General features: G+C 33.0%; 1 protein-coding gene across 1 annotated transcript in view; it reads right to left on the reverse strand.

The window, feature by feature from the left end:
- Positions 1 to 940: 940 nt before the first annotated feature.
- LOC127836553 (nephrin-like) overlaps positions 941 to 9,873 on the reverse strand; it is a 9,433-nt gene continuing 500 nt past the window's right edge. Inside the window, exons 2-14 of the mRNA XM_052363206.1 lie at positions 9,159 to 9,324; positions 8,702 to 9,013; positions 8,190 to 8,516; positions 7,740 to 8,033; positions 6,727 to 7,023; positions 6,246 to 6,527; positions 5,795 to 6,094; positions 5,378 to 5,695; positions 4,459 to 4,755; positions 3,452 to 3,565; positions 3,006 to 3,051; positions 2,735 to 2,787; positions 941 to 1,168 (exon numbers count right to left, since the gene is read on the reverse strand). Coding sequence (XP_052219166.1) covers positions 978 to 1,168; positions 2,735 to 2,787; positions 3,006 to 3,051; positions 3,452 to 3,565; positions 4,459 to 4,755; positions 5,378 to 5,695; positions 5,795 to 6,094; positions 6,246 to 6,527; positions 6,727 to 7,023; positions 7,740 to 8,033; positions 8,190 to 8,516; positions 8,702 to 9,013; positions 9,159 to 9,264 — 2,937 coding nt within the window. The 5' untranslated portion in view covers positions 9,265 to 9,324 and the 3' untranslated portion in view covers positions 941 to 977. The remainder of the gene's footprint in view (positions 1,169 to 2,734; positions 2,788 to 3,005; positions 3,052 to 3,451; positions 3,566 to 4,458; positions 4,756 to 5,377; positions 5,696 to 5,794; positions 6,095 to 6,245; positions 6,528 to 6,726; positions 7,024 to 7,739; positions 8,034 to 8,189; positions 8,517 to 8,701; positions 9,014 to 9,158; positions 9,325 to 9,873) is intronic.

Genomic DNA, 9,873 nt, shown 5'->3' on the forward strand with positions numbered 1-9,873 from the left:
TGTAACAATGTATTGACATTTTTATATACGTATGTGGGACCATTTATCCATGACGTTTAAGCATTTCTAAGACGTATGGGTATAATATAACGATGTAAATACTGACCTAGATATTATATCATAACAAACTGTTTTTATTTTATCCCAAGAATAGCACATACTAGAAGTGACAATTTGTACAACAGAAGAATACAAATAAATGATAGAAACGTAAATGGTAGAAGATATATCAACGTCTCCTACACGGCTGATGTTCTAATTCATAATAATTTATATTCAGTTATCAAAATGCCTTTACCTCTTCTCTTACAATAATTAGCACACAACTTGAGGATATGGTTCTCACTTTCGTTGGAAATTTCCCTCCGTGTTGCCTTAGCAGAAAAACATTTTTTTGGATGATAGCGTGTTGTGTGTCTACCCGTTTATTCGATGTTTTATTAACGTAATACTAAAGGTAAAGAAACGAATCAAACCATTGTTTCTGCGTTTCCGTATAAGGCTTTTTCGGTTGAAAAATAACGTGAACATGAATAATTAAAATGTGATATACGAGTAAATGTGGGTTTTTCTAAAAAAACATATATCGATGGAATAAAATATACATGACAATACGAATATATTGGATTAGGTGTCTGTGATGTAATGAACAGACAAAACATAATGCTTGTGTTTCAGATTATGTAAAACAGGTGTGTTTTAAAGATCTTGACTAAACATAAAGGGAAAATAGATGCTCAGTTAACCCATGCATTTACAAATTGTTGTAAAGTTATTTTAATTTATTAAGCATTGATTTGTCATGGCAAATTAGAAATAAGTATATGTATTAAACATTATCAATTCAAATATAATATACTTTCATGTCAATGCGCATGATAATAATAATTATATATACAGGCGTTCAATGTGTTAATATGTCAAATGCACTTTAATTCGTTTCGATGTAACTAATCCATCAAAATATGTAAATGTGTTTAATTGTCAGTGGTCGATAATACTAAATTAACATATATTTTATTGTCTTTCTTCACTGCGTTATCATTATCTGAAGCTTCAGATACACGGTTAAGAACACGAATTTCCTCTGAGCCGCCATTTGATATGGCTGAATACGCATGAAACGAAGTTTCAGCGAGTGTCTCGTACTGGTCCCTCTGCTGGGATTCTGAAATAAAACAATAAATTGATTTCAAGCGGTTTCGATAGTCCCAAAGTTGTTTTAAACCCAGCTTTGCGTTACTTGTTCAAAGGCTCTGACTCCAGTTCAATGATCGTTCTATGTACTGTTGCGTTGTATGATAAGTCTGTCTTTGTATATTCAATCGATCGACTTAAATACACTTTTTATATTATGACCAGAGAAATTTATATCATATACATATGTATAAATTAAAATATGTTTTTACTTCATACGAAATGGCAAGTATTATACACATTATTGTATTTTAATAAAGATTTAAAACCAAACGGTTTGACCACTGCATACATATTTAAACAACATAAATGACATGCATAAAAATATGAATACAGTCTAAAAATTCCTATAATGTGTTCAATGGCAATAATTATACACATTATTGTATTTTCATGAACACAAAGAACCTGACGGTTTGATTCCCAGCATACACATTTAAACCATATACATATAAAGAATACATGGTTGGTGCCGAGATGGAGAAAGTTTATCCGGTGAGGCTTAGAAAAAGAACCTATTTGTCTTTTTCGGGCCTCACCTGATAAACTTTATCCATCTCGGCACAAACCATGTATTCGATTTATCCTGCTTTATGCCGTTGAAACATTTTATCAAAGACAAACGATCAATTGATAAAACAATATAAATATTCTTGTCGAGCCTCCTACTCGACATTCCAGACGACCGAATTACTACCGATTGTGTCACGTAAAAAATAGTTCCACTTTAAACTGTTCCTCTTAAAGGGATCTTTTCACGCTTTGGTAAATTGACAAAATTGAAAAAAGTTGTTTCAGATTCGTAAGTTTTCGTTTTAGTTATGATATTTGTGAGGAAACAGTAATACTGAACATTAACCATGCTCTAATATAGCAATTATATGCATCTTTTGACGATTTTAAAACCTAAAAATTATAAAGCGTTGCAACGCGAAACGATTGAATAATTTGGAGAGTTTTGTTTTTGTCGTTAAATTTTGTGACACTACGAAGATTGCTTATATAAGGTATAAAATACGTCAAGAACGTGTATTCGGCGGAATAGCTCAGTAGGCTAAAGCGTTTTTACTTCAGGACTCTGGCAGGACTCCAGGGGTCACTGGTTCGAAACCTGCTCCGGGCAATGTTCTTTTCCTTTTTTTAATTTTTTTCTTGATTTTTTACTGGCGCTTTTATGATCCAATGTTTACATTTATCAATATAAAGCATTTAATGAATAAGTTAAAAAAATGCCAAAATCTGTGAAAAGGCCCCTTTAATACTTTCCTATTGAAAATATGAGAAGAAATAAAAAAAGAACCGAGAACGTGATATTTTTCTCTTGGTCTACAATTACGATAGCAGCCGATATTGGTAAAGTACTACACCCTTGTGTAGAGTATTGGAAAGGTTACACTCAACTATGTGCCACAGCGTGCGTAGGAATACGCTACTTCCTGTTGACCAGAGATAGGAAAATTCATTCGACCCTGCTTTATTAGGTCAATGTTTGCAACAGAAGCAGGATAAAAGCTTATACACAAACATACAAACATACCGACTCTGCATTCTTCATATTCGGAGCTGGTATTGACAGCTGAGACATTTGCCCTGGAGAAAACAATATCATGATTCGTATTATTGCTTACAGTAAAGTGTACACTTCTGGAAATAATTAACACTAGGCGTAGTATTAATTAAATTCTGAAGAATAATTAAAAGCAAGCGCAGTATTATGTTCAATTCTGAAGAATAATTAACTAAGCGCAGTATTGATGATGATATAGATACAAACGAATTTAATTAAATATTTCAAAATGGCTGCATACTGTCCTTTGAATAAGTCATCGTAAGGAGCACCGGCATCAGCATTTCCTGAAAACGAATAAACATAAGACTCGACGCACAGGCAGTGCTTAAACCATGCTTAAACTATGTATTGCATTTATAACTTCTACTTTATTATGTATCACCTCTTTAAGTGTGTAATTTAAGGATGATGCTCCGCTCCAAAATAGTTCATCAAAAAGTATACTTTTATTATCTGATGCAATTATGGTCAATGGATAAGTCCACACTGTGATCACAACATTGAAACAGTGCAAAATAAGACGGTGCAAACGATTGTAAAATCAAACACAAAGTAAGCCAACTGGGTATGTAATAACTAATTGAGACATTTTGCTAGCTGCTAACTCGATATATCCATGGATAAATTGTGCAATCCTAGAACATGTACATGTAGTACAATAAAATTAATACAGAACATACATACTTTTGAGAGTAAATGTGTTTCTACATTTCCAAAGAACAATGCAGATGACTATCACAAAAGTTCCACCGACAGCCCCTCCCACTGCAGCCCCGACAGGTGAAGTTGATCCATTATCTAATTAAATGCATTCAACAGTGTGCGTTGATATGTGTTTTTACAGCCTTATTATAAATCACATCTTTTGACATATTTCATGTTATGGTAATTAGACGTATTAAAATATTGGCAGTGTTTAAATATCGGTAGCCAATAAACACAAAGTGTAATACAAAGAGAAAAAATACAATTTAACTTGTATATTGAGTGCAATTATTTATCTTTCTAATTACATTATTACATAAATAATGTATTTAATGATTAAAAATGTTAAGGAATTAAATGGAGTATCTTGAAATCAAGCTCCCACGTTTATCATAAAGAATGGTTATAGGGAAAGTGTTTTTAGGATTGTGTGGGAACGTATGGTCTACGGACACACCGAACACCCGACCGACCGAACAACCGTCGAGTTGCAAGAAATATATCCACGCTTCTTTGAAACTGTTTTTTTTTTGTTAAATTAATGTTTACATATATATCTCATTAATATTTAATATGCATCAACGGGATACATTTTTGATAATTATTTAAAGCTTTTCAAAATATATTTAGCGCGCATACTCATTTTTGATAAAATATGTTCTACAAATTAAATTTTTCAAATAAAAATGGCCTTGATGTTAATATTTTGCAGCTTTATTTTGCACGATTTAACACAACGATTTGATGATATAGCTTCATAATGCCTACAATTATACGTTATGAAATTTATATACACAAAATTCGTCATTTACGATCACCTATACTAAATTATTTACTTAATGCCTTCATCTTAATTTGATCATAAACATTTTCAACTTGCGTCACCGCCTTATAATGGCAACTGCAAAGCAGAGAGGTCGAAATCGAAATGCATAGAGTCCTTCTTACTTCACGTGTATATTCAGAGATAATGGAAAAATATGTACCAGCTTTGGCTCGTGTAGCCAATGTTAAAACAATTGTTTTATCTGATCTTCCAACTGAATTTTCTGCATACATTTTGAACTGATAAGAGGAACCGGCAACCAGTCCTTCAATCGCTGTTCGAGTGATATCTTCAAATATAGTTTTGTAAGTCCAATTGTTTCCCGTTTCTTGTTTGTATCCAATAACGAACCATTGATTTTCCCCGCCGTTAAATCCCGGTTTCCATTCAACGATTACAGTGTTGTCTGTTACCGGATCTTCAGATACACGGAAATGCTCTGGTATAGCAGGCTGTTCTGAAAATAGGAATTGTAAAACATCTTTTATCTATCCATATTTAACGATACATTGTGTAAAATGTCGTTCAGAAATACGCAAATACAATATATCAAGGTTTTACTTTAAAGCGAGATTATACGATTTTTTGTAGTATTGAATTGTAATATATTGATACAAATATGTTATAATAACACACAATATGCAAGAAAAATGATACATTTAAGACGAATTTCATAAAATGCAGCAAATACAAATAAGCGCCCCGAGCCGCTTGTGACGAACATAATTCGTACATATTTTCCTACAATAACCGATGCATTTGTCTTTTTAGTAAGTGTTCGCGTGTCGTATGAATCGATATCACTGCAGGAATTTCAAATGAACAGTTAAACTAAATTTAGATTCACATCGTACATGCATGATTTACATGCTGGCGAATTTGGCTGTACAGCCCTTTTCGATATCAGAATTAAATATCTGGCTTATTAAGCATTTTTCAACACATGTTCTTCTTAACTTTTATTTTAGTTTATATTGAAATATATGTATAATAAGTTTTTTTACACATTTTATATTAATTAATAAATATTTGACAAGATCGTATATACCCGCTTTAAAATAATTGCATAATATTAGTACCATTCGCTAGAATTACAAATGTCTGTTCTGTGGTGCCAATGTCATTGTTCACTTTAACCGTATAGTTGGTAAAATCGTCTTCCTGCACTTGCAATATTGAAAGGTTTGTCTGAAGTCTGTCTTGAGAAATTTGAATATGAAGTCTTCTCGTAGCATTGACAATGAACCATTCTTCATTTACTTTCTTCCGCCAAACGAATGCCGATGAAGAGCTTGGTGGAGGATACGCAACGATAGTGTACGTTAGAGTTACACTACTGTTAGTTTTCGTCCAAACTTTAGGTGTCGCGGGCATAAATGGAGAAGATCTCGGTGCACCTTCATTTACAGAAAGTTTTAATTATTACTCATACGTTAACTGAAAATGATTAGCAACACGAGACGTAGAAACAAAAGCAAATACATGTAGTAACTTACATCTGATCTTGATCTCAATCTCTCGCACCTGCTGAATTTTATTGTGCGTGTTGTTTGCCCTGCATTGGTAGATACCCATGTCATATTCACATCGTGCATGAGAAATAGATGCGGATATTGTGTTGTAATAATTTCCTCTTATTAAATCATTTTCACCGCGAGTATTATTTATTAGAAGCATAGACGCCAAAGGGTCCCCGTCAGAATCACATTGTAATATCACAGTTTGACTTTCGTTTACCGTAATATTTGGCACATTCTCAAATCCGGTGGCATAAAACCTTGTAATATTGGCGGCGTCTACAAAGTAATTTGATCATGCACAATATTACAAAATGTATGCAGTTAAACGTATTAGGAAATGAAGCTAAAGTTTAAAGCAATTAGATTTTCATCATGCAAAATGTCTTAAAAACGAGTGCATACATATACGTATTTACTATTCACTTACATTGTACATCAACGTAAAACATGGTTTCGTCGTATGCCGGAAGTACACAACACCCTGTAGGTGTCATTGTGTTGTTAGCTTGGCATTTGTAAAAGCCTTCGTGAGTGGTCTGCATGTTTGGCAACAGAAGTCCTTGGTCTCGTCCAACAGTGTGAGATGTATCCACGTGTATCCATGTAAAGCTCGTCTCAGGTGGATTCCCAAGAGTGACAGGGCATGTTACAGACAATGTCTGGTTTCTCAAGACGGTTTTATTCTCAATATTGTGTACAGCAACAGGAACTGGAATAATCAATTGCACAACGAGTATATCGCATTAAATGACGTTTATATGCATGAAAGCTCTCAGAATATAATACCTAATCCAAGTAAGTTTATTTATAATAGGGCTCGACGGATGTTAATCTATCGTTCTAGACATATAATGTGAATGAGTGTCTATTCCATTATAGATTAACAAAATATTAACGCTTTAACTTACATAATATGTCAAGTGTAAAGATCGAATTGGCATGCCCAGTTATGACTTGTGGTGAGAATGTTGAGTTCATAACATTATTGACATCAAGTGTGTATGGACCCTCCAACAGTACGCGTGATATTGTGAGTTGTTGTCCATCTTGTTTTATTCCGCCTGGCAGTGTCCACGAATAGCTCGTGGGAGGAGGGTTGCTCTTGCTAGTACAATTAATATTCAGTGGTTTATTTTTTATTGCCCGTATTGTATATTCTGTTATCAACGTATCGCCGATTGAACAGGTTGGGATTGACGGAGAATCTGTGAAGAAACAACGTGTTTTTCAAGGTGTTTGTCCATGATATAGATACTATACAAGTTTATTAACACATTATGCAGGTACCAGTCAATTAATGTGTCCTTTAAAAGACATTCACAGAAAGCGTGTGATTCAATTAATAATGAATTCCGAAAATTCTTAAGTATAAGTTATCTAATTCAAAGTCATTAAACAACTCACAGGGTTTAAATCAATGAATGAGAAGTTGTATTGGATTGCTGGTCATACATTACACATATTGTTAGCCCATTAATCTTTACATATTTAAGCACATAGCAGTATAATATTTATCTTCATACCTTTATGTTGGTATTTTTTAAAATCAATAAAATATAATAATATGAAAAATATTATTAAAGATAAAGAGAGATAAATTCAACGCTTTCTTTTGTTTTGAGAATCTAGTAATAATTTAGTTTAAGTAGTATACGACTGATGTAAATACAACAAAATACGACGTTTAATGTTATCAATGAAAAAAAAATCAAAATCATCATAATCAACACGATATGATGGATATTATATTTTTAACTAAGGGAAATAAGATACACAGTCATAAAAAATAAAACACTATTTTATCAAATGAAAAAAGTATTATTTTCAGCGAATAAGTCATCTAATTGAGACAATTACACGTAGACGTTTGTAAGTTAATAACTGGTATTGTATTTATGTGTTAAACATAAATTATACTTACATAAAATGTTTATTAATAAATCCGTGGTATTATATGTTGGTATTATAGCTCCATATGTTGGCTGTAAAGCACTTGTGGCCCTGCAGGTGATGACATCCGTGTTTACTCTATTGTCCAATGTCACTTCAATTGCTGTGTTGTTAATCACGGAACGGTTTGATAATATCCATGATATGTTTGGCTTTGGATTTCCAGAGGAGTTGCATTCTAGCGACACAGTACTGTTAAGTATCACAGTTATAGTGTCGCTAATGATCACCGATTTGTGTTGAACTGTCGGCCTTGATGGAAAAACTTTGAGAATATCAAAATTCAGTTATTAATATTCATAACGTATTACACAAATGTTTTAACAGAGACTGAACGGAAAGGGCACCCAAAACTATTGAAAAAGTAATTAACAATAATCGTAACATGCGATTAAATCATTCAGTATTAAAATGACATTACCTAACACATCTAGATTAATTCTCCGGTTGGATATTATTTGCCCGTATCCATTTGAGACATTGCAATATATAGTTGAACCATGATCTTCAACTGTAGGTGTAATCGCAAGAGTACTCGTCGTTACGCCTCCTGTTGTTTCACTACTACTACGTGATGTAATATCTACATGGTTGGTGTCATTCGAAATTGTTTTTCTATCTAAATACCACGTAATAGAGGGTGTTGGGTGGCCCTCTGAGGATATGCATTTAATGACGCTGGTGGCAACGTCTTGTAAAACGGAAATCGTCTGTATGCCAGGAGTCAACGTTACAAATGTCACCGGAACTTTACATAATGAGAAAATAAATAAGGCAATTGTTAATTAATATATTTTGAACATAATTCTACATAGCTATACGTTTTTACGCTAGGATATATAAGCCGAGGCTTAATTATATAAATCGAATAGTTCTGTTCGTTAGTAATGAAGCTTATAAAGCGTACTCTGTTATTGAATTTGAAAAACATACCGGAGTGTTCTAAAGTCAGCGATGACATGTTCGTTGTATAAGGGATGGCACACGAATAATTGCCAACAGATGAACGTGTAAAATTCATAATTGTCAAATTGAACGTTCTTGTCTCAGTTTTGTATGCTAATGTGTACAAACTCTTGTTGTTTACACTGAAGGACCCAAATATGATACGTGCTATGCTTGAACCATTGTGATGAAAATCTGTTAAAGATGTTGAAGGGCAAACTTGACACGTCAGAGAAACAGGAGATCCCAGATCTACAATATTCGTTTTTGCCGACAGGGTTATGTTACAGGAACTGATTTCTGGAACATAAAATGTACAGCAATGATATTAACGATGAGACTATCCATGGCACGAAAACAGAGATCTACCAACTGATAATTTGAATACATTCTTAAATAAATAGGCATCATACTAATTATGTATAAGCATCATATGTATACGTACCTTTTACATATATTGAAAGTGTCAACCACATCGGTATGGTCATTATCGAGAGTCTCATGTTGAGTCCCTCTTGATAGTTCAATAAATTTAATACTATGAATACCATGCTAAGAGATATGCATCAATACGACACATATATAAGCTGTAATCCGCAGATGAGTTGTCCCTAAAGCGAAAAAAATCCTCGTAAACACAGAACATTACAACTTCATTTTCACACACTAGAAACATTGAAAAAAGCATCCTTTTTTTGTAATAAAAAATGTCAACAACTGGAGTCCAAAAATAGAAAGAAAAAAGTATGGTTGACCAGAAATGATCAATAAAAATTTTATTGAAAACTTTTGAAAATGTGTAAAACATCACTTTAACAAACACATTTATATATCATTATTCATATATAATTAATATACGCTATAAAATAAAAGAGATTTTATTAAAATGGCTTCAATATTTCTGTATCTTTTATTTTCTTGTGTGTAAATTATCATTTCTGGCCCACCATACTTGTTCAAGTGTACTATTTTTTGACTCCAGTTGTTTACATTTTTTCTTACAAAAAAGGATGTTTCATTCAGTGTTTCTAGTGTGTTAAATTTAAATGTAATAATACTCTAACACTTTGTTCTACAGTGGTGTATGTTCCAGCTGGTATTATGAAGAAAATAAGAAAATAAGGACTTTGGTCGCCCAGGAAGAAAGTGGTTTTTAAGGT

This window comes from Dreissena polymorpha, chromosome 6 (assembly GCF_020536995.1).
Source record: "Dreissena polymorpha isolate Duluth1 chromosome 6, UMN_Dpol_1.0, whole genome shotgun sequence".
In the NCBI taxonomy this organism is placed as follows: Eukaryota; Metazoa; Mollusca; class Bivalvia; order Myida; family Dreissenidae; genus Dreissena; species Dreissena polymorpha.